This window comes from Leptonychotes weddellii, chromosome 7 (assembly GCF_054177405.1).
Source record: "Leptonychotes weddellii isolate Sample4059 chromosome 7, ASM5417740v2, whole genome shotgun sequence".
NCBI lineage: Eukaryota > Metazoa > Chordata > Mammalia > Carnivora > Phocidae > Leptonychotes > Leptonychotes weddellii.
Window position 1 is genome coordinate 22,912,858 of NC_138375.1, and position 16,322 is coordinate 22,929,179.

A 16,322-nucleotide genomic window follows, 5' to 3' on the forward strand; every position below is an offset into this window, starting at 1 on the left:
GTATTCTGCTAGGGGGTAAAAAAGAGGGAATAGATGCTAGGCAGACAGTCAACAGTTTCCTCTACAACTCAAAATAAGCCATAGAATTGGTTACATATATGTGTGTATATATATATATATTCCAGTGATTTTCAAACAGTTTTGAGCTATGCTGTTCAAATAAAATTTTACCCAGAAAAATAAGCAAATACAACTGATAAAATCAGAGCAGCTGTGATTGTAAACCCCAGGAGGTTATGGTTCTAGGATCATACTTTGACAGTCACTGGTAGAGTACTCCTGGTGTTTACATCAAACAGTTTTCTATTTCTTGTCTCCTTTCATCCTTATGACATCCTTATGACATCCTTAGTTGTATTGTGTGGGACAAGAGGTCAGCTGGCGAGAGAGGACCAGTATTCACAGAGTCTGGGCAAGCAGGGACATTCAAGGAAGGGAACTGGCCTGGGAGTAGCCGATTTGGGCACATGAGACCAGAGGCTGAGATGACAGGGAGCCAGGAAGAGAAGCTCCTCTGAGTGGGGTGGTGAGCTATGATCCCAAGGCTGACTCATTCACTGTCTGCCTGCATGGTGTGGGTGGCCGTGACCCATGGGTGATATTTGCATCCAGGAGGAAGTGAGAGGCTTGTTGAGGCAGGAACACAGGTGCTGGGTAGGATTACTTCACAAATGGCAGACAAGGCATGAAGGTAAAAGGTTCTAAGAGCTTCATTTTGGGATGGGGGAGATGTAAGGTTACCACATAAAATACATGACACCTAGTTAAATTTGAATATCAGATAAACAATGAATACAATTTCAACATAATAGTCCCAAATATTACATGGGACATACATATACTAAAACATCCTACAAAATCCAAGATATACTAAAACATTACTCATTGTTTGTCTGAAACGCATATTTAACTGGGCACTATATATTCTTACTTGCTAAATCAAACACCCCTACATGGCTGGGAAATGAGGGACATTTCCTCCTAAAACATTAGGAGGAGGTTAGAGCTGATTTTGTTCCCGTGGTCTTCATTCTGAGTCACGGAGTAGCCAACACCTCTCGTTCTACCCAACCAGTAGTTTCATCAGAAAAGCTCTGTTACAGCAGAGGTACCTGAAACACTTGTTATAAATGCAAATATCTGAATGCCCCCATGGCCTCCAGGGATCCTGAGGCTCAGCCCAGCTTGGGAAGACTGCTTCAGCTTTTAAGTTCCTGAGGGTGAGGATGTCACTTTATTTATTGCATTCAATAAATATTTGTTGAATGAAGGAGTGAATGAATGAATGACTCCTCCCTGAGGAATCCAGTGTTTATCTAGCGCAACCCAGGAACCCCAGAAACATAGGCGTCTTTCTTTCTGTTTCTCTTCTGGTCATGAGACCCGTGGGAAAGACTTGGGTGGAAGGCGTAATGGCAAGTCTTGGAGAACAGTGGGAAGGGAGGCTAATGACAAGACAGGGCAGGAGAGAGTAGAGCTACGACTGGGACCCACCAGACAGGGGGCAAGAGCATCTGCCTAGGGAAGTAGGCCAAGTTTTTAATCACCTCCTCGGGCAAAGAGACTTGCGATCTCAAGTTGAGAACAGGTCTTTAGTTATTTTCACAGGATTCCTTTAGAGTCCAACTTGGCACATAATCCTTCACAGGGGAATGATCCCAAACCTGGAGTCATCTGACCAGGGTGCTTAAAGCCTGTTGGAAATGCTTCAACGGAACTTGGTGGGTGGCAGGTAATGGCCATTTTGCTAATCTTGGTAATTTCCCAGATCAACAGGATGCCTGGGAGCATCTATTGCCCACATCATCTACTCTGCAGGCCTAGCTGTGTAAAGACTAGATTTCTGTCCTCAAGCTGTAAACCCATAATGAATCCAACTGTCTAATTTTCCCCCGTTTAGACATGCCCCAGTGCCTACATTTTCTCCAATACAGAGAACTATAAAGGGTCTTTTTTTAAAAATTCCAATTTCTTATTTTCCTGGCAAGAGGCTTTGACTTAATGGACGAGAACCTGCTTCCAAGCCGAAGTGAGTTTTTGCCGAGTGACGTCATGGACGCCTCGTGCTCTGACTCTCAACTGAATCGCAGGTCCCCTCTCAATCTGTTCCCCCATCTGTGTAGCAGGGATGCTGCCACAGGGCCGCAGGGCTCTGGGAAATGCTAGAGCTCTCTGGAATTCCAGCAGCATAAGGCTCCTCAGCAGGGCTCCAGGTCAAGAGCGGTGAGGAGAACATCAACTCCCCTGGCTTTTCCTTTGTGACTTTAGTTCTGTCCCTCCTGTCCTCACCTCCCACAAGCTCACACACACCATTCTGAGCATGCTGCAGAGCCCGCATCAAAGCCATGCCACAGAGTGCCTGCTTCGTGACCACTCTTTGGTCTCCTGTGGTTTTGTTAAATCTGGAAGGTGTCATTGGTACTCCGGGGCAATAGTGAGACCATCCCCACAACCCTGAACTTAGAAACAAAGAAGACAAGTTTATATGTGGAGAATGAAACTAGTACATAGATCATACACGGTCGAATACCCAGCCTCGGGAATACCCAAATTAAAAAATTTTCTGCAAAAACAGAATCCAAAACTTGAATCTTAGTAATCTTGGAGAGAATGGACCAAAATGTGATTATGCCCATAATTCAGAGAATAAAAACCAACACTTAACTGATGTTGGGGTATGCGGTTTGGAGAAAGGGGTATGAATAGAAGGGGGTAGTTAATGCAGAGAACAGAAAAGAAAACCTCCAGGAGCTAGAAACTAGGGATACCTTTATGAGTGTTGTCTAGTATAGGAGAGTCCTAATAGCTAAGTGAACAGTTTTCCTTTGCAAAGCCCAGGTTGGAGTGGGAGAGCAAATAGAGAGTACCTCAGCTGGGAGACCCTCCTGTGCTCACCTGGTTCTCCTTGTTCTGAAGCTTGCCTTCCACTGCATCCTGTCTGCAGGGAAAGTGGGCATTGAGCAGGTCGACACCAGCATCCTGCCCACTTCATAATTGTATTTCCAACTGAAAATTAATGAATGAGCTTTCTTGCTGGTAGCCATCTATTTACACTCAAGAGGCAGATACTCTTTCAACGTGCAGACAGAACTCATGTTTCTGAGCCTGGGAGCCGGAAGACATGAATGAGGGAAGTTGACCAAGATCAGGGTGACCTTGTGGCACCTCCCTGGTCTACCAGTAGCCTTCCCCAGCCACATCTTTTACCTTTGCACATGCTCCCACACAGTGACACTGACAAGCAAAACAGCATGATCTTAGGAGACCGTGCGTCCATCCTCCTTTCTCCTCATCTCTCAAGGTCATCACAGCAGTGCCCAAGTAGAACCTCCATCTGATCATTTCCAGGCTAGTTCCTTTAAATTTCAGCCACCTCTTGTCTTCTTTTCTTTCTACTTCATTTCTCTCCCACCCCTTTTAGCAGCCAAGATGGCACATGTGGGGTCCATCGAGTGTGCACTGGGTCTATCACACTCCTTTGATCTTTCCTTCTCCTTAATTCTCATCTCCTGCCTGGAAGAGGACAAGTGAGGATTATCTTGTCTCTCACTCCCATGACTTTGACTTGCTTCTCATGACCATCATCTGAGTCCTTTCCCACAGCGAGGCCTGGGAAAAGGGGATGCTCAGAGAGGCACACGGGCTGTGCTCTGTGATCTTTTGGTTTCCTCTGAGGATACGGTCTCTGCACCAGGCGTTTCAGCCCTGACTCCTGGAAGCAGGCTGGAAGGGAGGGAGTGGAGGCTGGTCTCTACACAGTTTAGGCCCTTGCCAAACTGGAGAGTCTGTGGGTCCTCAAAGGAAACACCGGATTTCCTATTGTAACCCCCCCACCCAAGCGAGTTGCTTCCCCCTTCTTGAAACCTTGTGTTTTTTTCTGCCATTCCAAAGAGCTTTTATTCAGTAGGATATATTTCTTCTTGTCTTCTGGAAGAGCTGAACTGTGGTTATAAGCACATGAACCTAAAACCACCCCAGGGCCCCCCTTCCTCCCTTTGTCTTGGCAGATATTCAAAATCTGATAAAGCAATTTGGCCCATCTCTTCTGCAGTTTAAAACTTCCATGTGTTTCAGAGGTACAGATCTGTGATTCAACAGTCTTGCACAAAGAAGAAGAAGAAGATAGCAGGAGGGGAAGAATGGCGGGGGGGGGGAATCGGAAGGGGAGATGAACCATGAGAGACTATGGACTCTGAAAAACAAACTGAGGGTTCTAGAGGGGAGGGGGCTGGGAGGATGGGTTAGCCTGGTGATGGGTATTAAAGAGGGCAGGTATTGGATGGAGCACTGGGTGTTATAGGCAAACAATAAATCATGGAACACTACATCAAAAACTAATGATGTAATGTATGGTGATTAACATAACATAAAAAAAAAAAAAACTTCCATGTGTTGTGTATATGCATCTGAATGAGGCTAGCGACTCCCTCTTTGTCTTGCTAACTCAGCTCCAAAGTCCAGGAAAATGCTAGAACCGGAAAGAAACTTAATAGAACCACTTCATTTGGCAGATAAAGAAACTGAGGCTCAAAGATGCTACTTGACCTGCCTGGGGACCTACAGCTAGCTAATGGCAAGTATATTACTGGCTATTATAAATATTTGAGTCATTGCTAATTAATGATGAAGTCAGATCCTGTGCACTTACATGCTAAGAATTTAAATATAGTGGAAGTCTAAACACCAGAAGCAGCTAAACAGTACAATTGTTCTGAAAGAAATGACTAAAATACTGGAAAATAAGTCTGCATTTTTAAAAAATAACTCAAGTGGGGCAAAATGGGAGTGGGAGATACAGGCTTCCAGTTTGGAATGAATAAGTCAAGGGGATAAAAGGTATAACATAGGGAATCTAGACAATGATATTGTAATAGGGTTTGTGGTGACAGATGGTAGCTACACTTGTGATGAGCATAGTATAAGGTATAGAGAAGTTGAATCACTACATTCTATGTACAATGAAATGTATGTAACATTGTGTGTCAACTATACTCAAAAAAATTCTTTAAAACCTCAAGTATAATTGAAAAAGAACTTCTGATACATGCTGTATATTGATGGTGTGGTCAGTAGGGTTGTGGATGACAGATTGGTGGCATCATGGCTGCCCAGTCCATACAAAGTGGACACGATTGTCACATTAAGATGGTCACATTAAAATGGGCAAGCACAGTGACTCATGATTATGGTGCTGCTAACACAAAAGTTGTGACTTTCTCAATTATCCATGTTAGATAGCAACTGTTTCAAAATATTGGATTGCCATTTCACAAATATGTGACTCCATAAATGCCCTCTTTCCCCCAACCATCATGTTATTTTAGAATTGAGATACCAGGGCACTTGGGTTGGTTAAATGTCTGACTCTTTGTTTTGGCTCAGGTCCTGATCTCAGGGTCGTAAGATCAAGCCCTGCATCAGGCTCCATTGCTCTGTGCAGAGTCTACTTGAGACTCTTTCTCCCTCTCCCTCTGTCTCTCCCATTCATGCTCTCTCTCTCAAATAAATAAATAAAATCTTAAAAAAAAAAAAAAAGAATTGAGATACCTAAACTCCAGAAATATTGTTAATCCAGAACTGGCCACATTTTGACATTCTGAGTAAAGAGTCCTGAACTTCAGATGTACAAACTTGTTTCAGTATTTGAAGCCATGGCAAATATATTTTAGAAGTAACAGAAATAATTTACAATATTCATTTTGGTTTTCTGGTCCCCAGATGTTTTCTTGCACTCATCATGATAGAAAACATGCATGATGTTTCATGAATTTCTGTAATCTCTATTCATTCCTATTTTTTTGTTATTTGGACAAATAGTCCATGTTTGAGGACATGCAATATCTTCAAGTATTAGCTTCTCAAAATAGCTGCCAGGTCATTCTTTTTCCTTTCATTTATTTTGCCTTTCTTCCTACTTTTCAAGGGTTATCAGACCCAGAAACCAAAGGATCTTTGTCTTGTCTTGGTGTATATTTCTCTCCTCTTTAAAATTGAAGACTGGATGTGGTAATCCCTGAGGTCCCCTCTAGGTCCTCATCTTCTGTAATTTATATGGGAACACCTCTTTCATCCCCTAAAACCCCAGCATAGACCTTGTAAAGCCTCACTTTCCAGAATCCATCATATGCCCACAAATGTACTATTTCATGGCCCTTCACACACTTTATTTAACGATCTCTTTGTCCAGTGGACCACAGCCTCCACAGGGCTCTTCATCATTTCTTCCCTAGCCTAGCATAATGCCTGGTACAATTAACTCTTGTTGCATGAAATAAACGTTAGATCAACTTCTGTCTCACATGCACAGCCACTAGTTTAGAGTCAGCCATGTAGATAGTTAAAAATTAACCAGTAACTTGCTCTTAGAAAACATAAGCCAACCTAAAGGAATCACAATCATTTGTATTTGCAGTGTTTCTCAATCAGTTGTGGGTTTGTCTACAACACCTGGGGCTGCACAATGGTGCTAGTAAATCATTGGATGAATTCGTGTGTGCTTTTAGCTCTTTCAGGGGCAAAACCGTGCACTGTTGTTGCTGTTGTTGTTGTTGTTTTGGTGACCCAAATCAATAGCTGCTAGTTGACAAAGTAGTAGGGCTTAAGTTGAAACACTCAGGGTTATATTCTGGATCGTGAATGTGAGGGTAAAGAGTAAATCAAAGCAATGTATTCATTAGGGATTTTGTTCACCTATAACAGAATGTCTAATTAACAAGGCTAAACAAGGTAGGGGCCTGTTTTTCTCTCATTTAATAAGTCTGGAGGGAGAATGTCTAGGGTTGGTACAGATTCTCAAGGATGTCAGACCTTTGCTTTATGGTTGGTCACAAGATGGCTGCCAAAGCTCCAGCCATCACATATGCATTTTAAGCAAGAAAAAAGAAAAAGAGTGCCCATAAAAAAAGAACTTTCTGGTAACCCTACCAAACAACTTCATAGGCCAAGACTGTATGTTATGGCCACCCCTCTCTGAAGGGGCACTAAGAAACACAGTTTTTGACTGGGTATTTTCTCCTTAAATACAGATGGACTTTTGTTAGGAAAAGGAGAGAAGAAATATTATGTAGGCAGCTAGCCACAGTTCCCTCTTTTGATTACTCAGACATACCCTTCTTTCCATGTGTGGGGTAGATTCCCCATTCCCAAGGGAGGTGGCACCCAAACCTCATCCAGTTAATCTATCAAGATTAGAGCCCTGGATCTCTGGGTGATGTGTGGTCCCTTCCATCAGTTCTGGATATAACTCCTTGTGACCAAGCCCTGATACATCTAATGTGCAATACTAGAAAAGATATAGAATAACTATAATAAAAACCTTCATTTAGGGGGCGCCTGGGTGGCTCAGGCGGTTAAGCGTCTGCCTTTGGCTCAGGTCATGATCCCTGGGTTTGAGCCCCACATCAGCAGGAAGCCCGCTTCTCCCTCTCCCACTCCCTCTGTTTGCGTTCCCTCTCTTGCTGTGTCTCTCTCTGTCAAATAAATAAAATCTTTAAAAAAAACAAAACAAAAACACTTCCACTTATAAAAGGAGGGATGGAAAACACAGCAGTCACTCTCCATAGCAATGACCAAATCCTCGTGAGCAAGAATAGCAAGAGTTCAACCCCTCCCTCTTGTGGCAAGAACTCCTGTTCATTGCCCTCCAAGGCCCTCGCCTCTCTCTGGGAGGTTATTCCTCATTCATTGTCTTCCATGGCCACATCTGTGGTAGCTTTGGAGAGACACCCTTTCTGGGTGCTCTACACATTGCCTGTTTCTTATAGATGTCAATTGCCCAGGGGAGGGAGGGAGAGCAAGAGTTAAGAGATTGCTGTGGGGATTGAACCATCCCAGGCTGTTACAAACCAGGTTTGGGTTTTGGCAATACAATTCCCCAACAACTTTGTAGGCTCCTGGTCAATTCCTAATGATTTGTTTTCTTTATTTCTAGCTTGTGAGTTCTGTCCATATCCCTAAATGTTAACTTAACATGTACTGCTTAATGTGTGCTGCAGGAACAGTTGAAACAATGGCTTCCAGTGGGTAATCCCACCTTTGGCAATGGGCGTACACAACCTCGGTCCAGGTAGGATACCATCCACCCCCTTCTGATAAAATAGGTTTCTCAGTCTTGCAGGATCCAGAATATGGGCCTCTCTGGCAATTTAGATTGTAGGCTGAATGTCCAAAGTACCTTCCTTAGGGGCACCTGGGTGGCTCAGTCAGTTAAGCATCCAACTCTTGATTTTGGCTTAGGTCATGATCTCAAGGTCATGAGATAGAGCCCTGCATCAGGCTCCATGCTCAGTGAGGAGTCTGCTTCTACCCCTCCCCCACTCTCTCTCTTTCTCTCTCTCTCTCTTTCTCTCTCTCTCTCTGTGCCTAAATAAATAAATAAATAAATGGAGTACCTTCTTTAGCAAAGTGATATTTCTTCCCATCTCACTTGCTGGCTGAGTTGAGGAGCTCTAGACTTTACTGAGAATGACAAATCATCTATTCTAATTTTCTTTTTTTTTTTATTCTTATGTTAATCCCCATACATTACATCATTAGTTTTAGATGAAGTGTTCCATGATTCATTGTTTGTGCATAACACCCAGTGCTCCATGCAGAATGTGCCCTCCTCAATACCCACCACCAGGCTAACCCATCCTCCCCAAATCATCTATTCTAAAAGTTTCCTACCATCTTCTCTAATACCGCAGCCTCAATCAGCACATCAGTGACTTTCCAAGGTATAGCAGGTGGCACTTTCACCAAATATTTTACATGAAATAGCTAGGGTCACCTTTCCAGTCTGCAAATATCCAAGTTCTTGGCATTTGCTTCCCTCCCTTCTTTTCTCACCCAATTCCATGTTTTAGATTCTATTACTTTTAGTTCCCTGACTTCTGGGTATCACATTGTGTTATTTGTTTGGGGGTTAATTCAGCTAGTTAGTTGGATTTGGAAAAATCCAGAATAACAATGATTAAACAATATGGGGATTTGTTTTTTCTTTTCTTTTCTGTTCTTCTCCTAAGTAATGCTGGTGTAAGCCCCATGCAACAATTTCTACTTTCATCTCATTGGCCAAAACTATGGTGTATACTATCCATACCTCCAAGAAAGGCTGAGTTTTCGTTGACTATATCACACCCAACAAAATAAAGGAAGAAAGAGAGAATGGGTATTAGGTAGAAAGGCACTGGCTTCTGACACAAGGCACCTATTTATTACGTGATGTCCATTGGTGGCCGTGGAAGCCATTACAGGGCAGAGTGCTAGCCTACATGGCCAAATCCAGTGGATCTGGGTTCTAGTCCTGATTAGACTTAAAATTAGCCTCTCTAGTCCTTATTTAGCCTCTCTGATTTTGTCATTTATCGGAGTTTCTAAAAAGGAGATACTAATAATATCTCCCTAGAGTATTGTTGTGGCAATTAAATAAGGTAATCAGTCCTTGGAAAGTGCTCATTTAGAACAGTGTCTGAGTGTGGTTATGCTCAGAAAACATTAGCCATTAGCCAGTGTTGGTAAAAATAGGGTCAGATGCCCTTGTTTTATAGAGAATGACACAGTGGGGAAGCATCTAGCTCAGTGGGGGCATTTCCCCCTCCCTCGCTCTTTTGTCGCCACACCTATTCCCCACACCTATCCCTAGGCAGCCAAGCAGGCTCTCATCTCAGGGTCTTTGCATGTGCTGTCTCCTCAGCAGGCAACAGCCCACCTACAGAGATTCTCTCACCTCAGCCCCTCACTTTATTTAGGTCTCTTCTCAGACGGCCTTTCTTAATCCCCTCATATTTCCGTCATTCACTAAGCATTGACACTACCATAATTCTCTTCATACTATCAATCCCCATCTGACATTATAGTATTTTGTGTTTACTAATTTGCCACCATCACAATACAGGCTTCATGAGGCTTTGTAGGAACATTGTCTGTTTTGTTTAGGACCCTGCATGTGACAGGCACTCAATTGAACATCTGTTGAATGAATAGTAAATATTTAATCAACATTAGTTTATTTTTAAAATGTGAGATTTTCTAAAAGTCAAAATAGGAATCCAGTCCAGCAGAAAAGAAGACTAAGGAACTTGGAACTTAGCAGAGTACAGAATAGGAGGACATCAAGAATTCAGGACAATCGCGAGGAGTTAGTACAAGACAGCCCAGTGCGAATCTGTCTTTGAATAAGGTCTGGATAAACCCAAGGACCTTTTTGTGCACCCCCCTGCCAGTTTCAGGAGTTAGCCCATGGACTTCAGGTGGCTCTGGGGCTGTGACTTCGGCCAGATGATTGGTTTCACTTCATTCAGTGTTTCTCCATCTTTTGCATTCATGTCCTGCTCTCCTCACCCTGGAGAAAAAACTTAATTTAAATTCTAACATAAAATATTAGATATTAAGGGGTAAGATTCTGTCATATAGGATTGAACTTTGCAGGCAGGCATTAGCCATTACAATATCTAAGATTTGTTGGCCTCCTCAATCCAGAACTACTTTTCACCCCCTTTTGGGTGATACTGCCCTGCTGCCAATGTGTAGTGTAGCTGAAAGAGGATCTGAGAAAGTTGGTAGATTCTAAACACAGTATCAAAATCTTTTAAGAAGGATTCATTTTAAATTTTGAATGGCTAAGGCTGTCAGCTTCAGGCAAGTCAAAATTAATTTAAATTATCATGGCTGTTTGCTTTGAGATGGGACTCTAATTGGAGAATTATGTATGATAGACAAAAGTGAACTGGAACATTCAGTGGACCTTCATGTCTACAAATTCTGCTCCCTGTTGAAATTGATCTTCAAGATGAGAAGCATTTAGACCTCTGCACAGGTCAGCCACTGAGGGACGTTGTATTTGTAATTAGTTGCAGGTTTCTGTTCTTCTGAAACTTCTTTGGGTCAATGTTCTGTATACTGGAATGTTTCATTGGATGTTGTGAAAGAACCACTCATAGTATTGCAAAATTGTGTATCTTTTCTAATGCCCTGAGTCATTTCAAATCATTGTAGTAGATTGGAATGCTTCTACTCCCCTTGTTTATAGAAACAGGAAAAAGACTTGATAGAACAGGGGGCTGGAAGGATTACTGGAAAATTCCCAATGATAGGCATGGAGTTCAAAAAGTTATATAGTCCATGAACACCAAAATAAGACTAAATATCTTGAAATAATTTTTCCTTTTCTGAAAACTCCTTCCGTGCCCCCACAGCATTCACAGTCAGAGGGTGGGCCCCCAGGATGATATCTCTTGGCCCTGCTCCATGTTGAGCCAACCAGCTTTGCTCACCTCTAGCGTATTAACAACTTTTGAGTTGCAAAGTGCAGGAAACAACTCAAGGTAAAGTTTATTTTCATTTAAAGGGTTTTCTTATCTTAGTTTTGCTTTACCTTTCTTCTTTTTTCCTAAGTAGTTACATTTTTTAAATGTGATTTAATGTAAGGATTGATACAGTCATTCAGGTTGAAGAGGAGGGTAACAATGCAGCCCTATCTAGGGTGTCTGAAACTAAGACAAATTTTTTGTTTTTTCCTCTTCCAGGAATACTGTGGGGAAACCAGAGTGTTCTCTCCCCAGTCTTGCACCTCTGCCTTCTCCTAATTAATTTTATTTTATTTCTTGGCAGGATGGCTTTCCTTGCTACTTTGCTACTCAGTTTACAGCAGGTAGAACATTGCCATCTAGAGCCCCTAGTTCAAAAGTTATAGTTCTCTTCAAGACGAGACCCTCCCTCTCTCTCAGTCCTAGTGCTTAGTTCTCAGGGAAGAACTGTGTTCCAGCTTGTATGAGATCCCAGCTCTGGACCCATCACCAGGGGCTGGGGGGCTTATATTATACAACCATGGCTTCCAGGAATGTACCTTTGTCAATTCTGTTAAGAGAGTTGTCATAGACTTATTACACACTGGTTTCCCCTCATTTAGGCATCTCCCCACCAGACTATGAAATCCTTTAGGGCGAGGAATTTGCCTTATTGATGGTATATTTTCAGTGCCAAGTTCAAAGCCTGGTTCTTAATTGATGTTCAGGAAATATGTATTGAATGAATACAAGTTGACAGCAAGAAGAAAAATTCTCTAGGGTTTTCTTCGATCAGATTTATTTAAAGAGCAACTTGCCCAAGATATTTACCCTGTTTTCATATGTATGTGACCATCTGAACTATGACTAATATCCTGAATCATTGACCATTAAAATTATAATTTCCAGGGTATTTAAAAAATTGTTTTAAATGATTGAGAGTCTACAAGTTGATGGCACTGTGCTGGGATAGGGAGTACACCAGTGAATGAGACACTGTCACTGTATTTGAGGACCTCTCCAGACCTTGGAGATCACTTAGCTTAACTTTCTCATTTTACAGATGAGAAAATGGAGACTCATAAAGATTGCTAGGCCTGATGGAAAATGTTTTGATTTATTCATAAGATTTTAATATGTCCATGTGGAGTCACTTTGCAGTGAGAGGTGTTACTTGTTTTGGCCAAAGGGAACATTCAGTTTTTGTACATTTATGGATTATCTTTTCTTTGATCTTGCGTTTCTTTTTTAATAGGCATGTGATTATGTAGATGATATTTGCTAAGCTTTTGATTTATTTGGAACCAATTAATAGCTGGTACTCAAGTTCTTTGGAAGCTCAAAACTTGCTATGTTGGAAATTTCTTTATGGTTACTGAGTAATAAGTCCGTGTATTACTGACATGGCTTCTGACGCCTCTCCCATTTATTATTATTCCTTGTTAAATCTACTTCCTGAGAAAGCTGGAGAATGTTTTCCATCTTAGATGGCATAGTTTATGTTGCCTTTCTCTGGGCGAAAGTGAAATTCAGAGAAGAGAATGAAAAGAGTCATTTTTCTGTGTTTACGAAGGATGGAGGTAAACGTTTTCTTTGGTGGATTGGCAATGGAATTCAATCAGCCTTTCATTGTGGGGACGTATTGTGTGCCAGGCACTGTGCAAGATTCAGGGGGGGCCAGATTGCTGCCAGCTCTCATGGGGGAGACCCGCCTGCTGCAGCTGGCAATGCAGAGGGGATGCATCACTGCTCTAAGCAGTGTGGTCAAGGGCAAACCAAGGAGAGGCCAAGTCTCCGCACCCAGAAGCATGGAGAAACATTTCTCTGGAGGAGATAGCTTTGGGGTTGGACTAAGAGTAGATCAGTTGCAACAGTTTACCAAAAGAAAAGAGGAGAAATGACTAATAGCTACAGGGTGCATAGGGACATGATCCCCTCTGAGGCTATGCGATGAAGATGGAATGATGGCTGAGCTTAGGATGGGTATTGTCCTAAGCCAGAGCCCAAATCTCTCCGTGCTGTTGATTGGCTCTTCCTCTTTTTGACATCATTGTCAGTCCTGGAATGGAGAGCCTTCCTGTGTATGCAGTTGAGCTGATCAAGACAAATGGAGATAGATTTTAACTCCCTAAGAATGTAAGCTCTTACATACGTCTGGAACCGCTCTAACAGTCTTCTAAGGAGTCTTTCACATAGCCTCCTGGTTGGATATGAGTTTGATGGGAGGTGTTTTAGAAAAAAGTCCTCTTATTTCCCTGATGATCAGGAAAACTTACTGGGGAAAGTCATTGTTCCAGAGGTTTCTGTCTGGGGGAAGAGTGTGTATGTATGTGTGCATCTGTATATCTGTGTGTCTGTGTCTGTCAGTATGTCTGTGTATACAGGGTGGAGGAATCTTAGCTGGGGAATGAGGAGAGGCATGAGTTTCCTGGCTCGAAAAAGCAAACATAGTCCTTCTGTATTACAGGAGGCCATGTGTTCTGTATCAGAGGGCTCACAGTTGTGACCCAAATTTTTTGTTTTTTTCCTCTTCCAGGCATAAATGGGACCAGGTGAGGTCATGCTTTGGCTGCTGGAGGCATACCCCATTTCTGGGTCATTTGCATGGGCCCCGCTGTGAAAGGAACCAAGCAAGAACTTGTCAGACACTTCCGTCCTTCTCTTGGTGAGCACTCCAGGCACAGCAATTATCCCACTGTGGTTCTAATTGTGTCCTGTCCTCCTCTTGCCAAAGCAAACAGCCCAGTCTCAAGTAGGCATCCTTTAGGCTCATCTGCCAGCCTGAACATGAACACAGGCAAAGCTGATGATAGCCAGGGTTCCCAAGGGACATGGGGCCTTCCAGGGTCCAGCCCCCAGAAGCAGGTCCTCTCATGATGTTGGTGTCTGGGAGTGAGCACCATGCCCATCACCCAGGACAATGCCATGTTACACCTGCCCCTCCTCTACCAGTGGCTGCAGAACAGCCTGCGGGAGGGTGGGGATGGCCCAGAGCAGCGGCTCTGCCAGGCGGCCATCCAGAAGCTGCAGGAATACATCCAGCTGAACTTTGCTGTGGATGAGAGTGCGGTCCCACCTGACCACAGCCCCCCAGGCATGGAAATCTGCACTGTGTACCTCACCAAGGAGCTGGGGGACGCAGAGACTGTGGGCCTCAGTTTTGGGAACATCCCTGTTTTCGGGGACTATGGAGAAAAGCGCAGAGGGGGCAAAAAGAGGAAGACCCACCAGGGCCCTGTACTGGACGTTGGCTGCATCTGGGTGACAGAGCTGAGGAAGAACAGCCCGGCAGGGAAGAGTGGGAAGGTCCGACTGCGAGATGAGATCCTCTCACTGAACGGGCAGCTGATGGTCGGAGTTGATGTCAGTGGGGCCAGGTGAGTGGGGCAGTTGGCACAGGGGCTGGATGGGGGACCCCTGTGGCTCACTTAATGTCTGCTGCTCCAATCTGTAGCTACAGAGGGTTATGAGACCTACTCTGGTAAGAAGCCAGTGACAATTTATCCTATAAAGGGAAAATACACTAAGTTCAAGGATTGTGGTATTTGTATTTTTCTTTTTTTGTTTCATTCTCTCTTAGAGGACTCAGACTCAGAGTATTTTCTTTTTTCCGGACATTTGGGTCAGAAATAAAAGAAGTGGTACATGACATAAGAGTATGAGAAATGTCATATTGAACCTGTACCTCTGAAAACAATAATACATTATATGTTAATTGATTGAATTAAAATAATTTTTTTTTAATTTAAAAAGTAAATATTTGGAAATATAATGGTAAAAAAAAAGAAATGTCACATTGAGTTAGATTTCCTTCCTCTCAACCCAGCATCTCCCCTCTAGTTGGAGCACCAAAGGTTTGGTCCTGGATGTATTTCTATCTTCCTGTCCCATGTCACCTTACTCACAGACTCATAGTCCAGAAGCCCTTTGAGATACTTAGAACTATCTTTAGACCACCAGCCACCCATGCCTTTGGCCCCAGTTTTCCCATCCTGGAAAATCCACTTTATGATGAGCATATTTCTGTTTTTCATCTGTGTGGCCACCCATCATGGCAGTAAGTTATGATTGGACTGTAGTTTCCCAGGTGAATCAGAGTCCCCAAGACCACCCTCAGCCTCAGTGATTTACTAAAAGGATTCAAAGGACTCAGAAAAACTCAGGGTTACAGTTTATTACAGTGAAAAGATACAGATTAAAATCAGCAAAGGTAAAAGGTACACAGCGTGGGGTCCAGGAGAAAGAATAGGTGCGAGCTCCCAGTTGTCCCTCCCAGTAGAGTTGTACTGGGAAGGGCTCAATTCTCCCAGCAGTGACATGTGACAACATCTGTGGAGTATTGTCAACCAGTAGAGCTCATGAGGCTTGGCACCAGGGTTTTTCTTGGGGGTCAGTTACCCAGACATGGAGTGCCTGTGTAGCTGACCTTAGTTACTCAGTGTCCAGTCCTTCCAGAGTTCAAACTAATGCCACATGGCCCAATGCCTCTGCCATAAATCACATTATTAGCATAAACTATCTGGTATCAGGCAGACTATCCCAAGGGCATAGAGGTTACCTCCCAGGAGTTAGTCAAGAACCAGTTCTTTCTTTAGAATGGACATGGGTTGAATACCCCAATTTGCTGTGTTAACCCTTTACACACCAGGGTTTTTGTAATGGTTATATGTGGAAGAGACAAGAAAAGAGAAGTTTGAAGATACTCTGAGACACATAACTTTTGTCAAGCCTTCAGGGGCTCCTGTGAGGAGGGCTTCTCTGTCCCAAGAGAAGAGAATCATGGAGAGAGGGTCACCTTGAGAATCATGGTGACCTTTCAGTGAGGAAGACATCTAACCCAAGGAGATCCTGAAGGGAAGAAGCCAGAGCAGAAGTATCTTAAGTTTAATCTTTTCCTTCCCTTCAGTCTTCTACCAGAGCTTTCCATTGGCAGAAACCAGCCAGAAGCCAGTGACAAGGGAGCCCATGGAGACTGTCCACATGTGTCAATCTGGGGCAGAGGGCAGGGTAGAGAATGGGGGAGAGTGGGCACGGAGGGGCAACAAGAAGTCATCA

At 43.2% G+C, this 16,322-nt stretch overlaps 1 protein-coding gene across 5 annotated transcripts in view; it reads left to right on the plus strand.

Moving 5' to 3' along the window:
- PDZD2 (PDZ domain containing 2) overlaps nucleotides 1-16,322 on the plus strand; it is a 340,075-nt gene that overhangs the window by 108,025 nt on the left and 215,728 nt on the right. For all 5 annotated transcript variants that reach the window (XR_014146865.1, XM_081825945.1, XM_081825946.1 and 2 more), the window contains one exon: nucleotides 13,804-14,644. Coding sequence is in view for 4 of the 5 variants with exons in the window: in XM_081825945.1 (XP_081682071.1) it covers nucleotides 14,169-14,644 (476 nt within the window). In the remaining variant the exon portion in view is untranslated. Of the gene's footprint in view, nucleotides 1-13,803; nucleotides 14,645-16,322 lie in introns of those variants that run through there.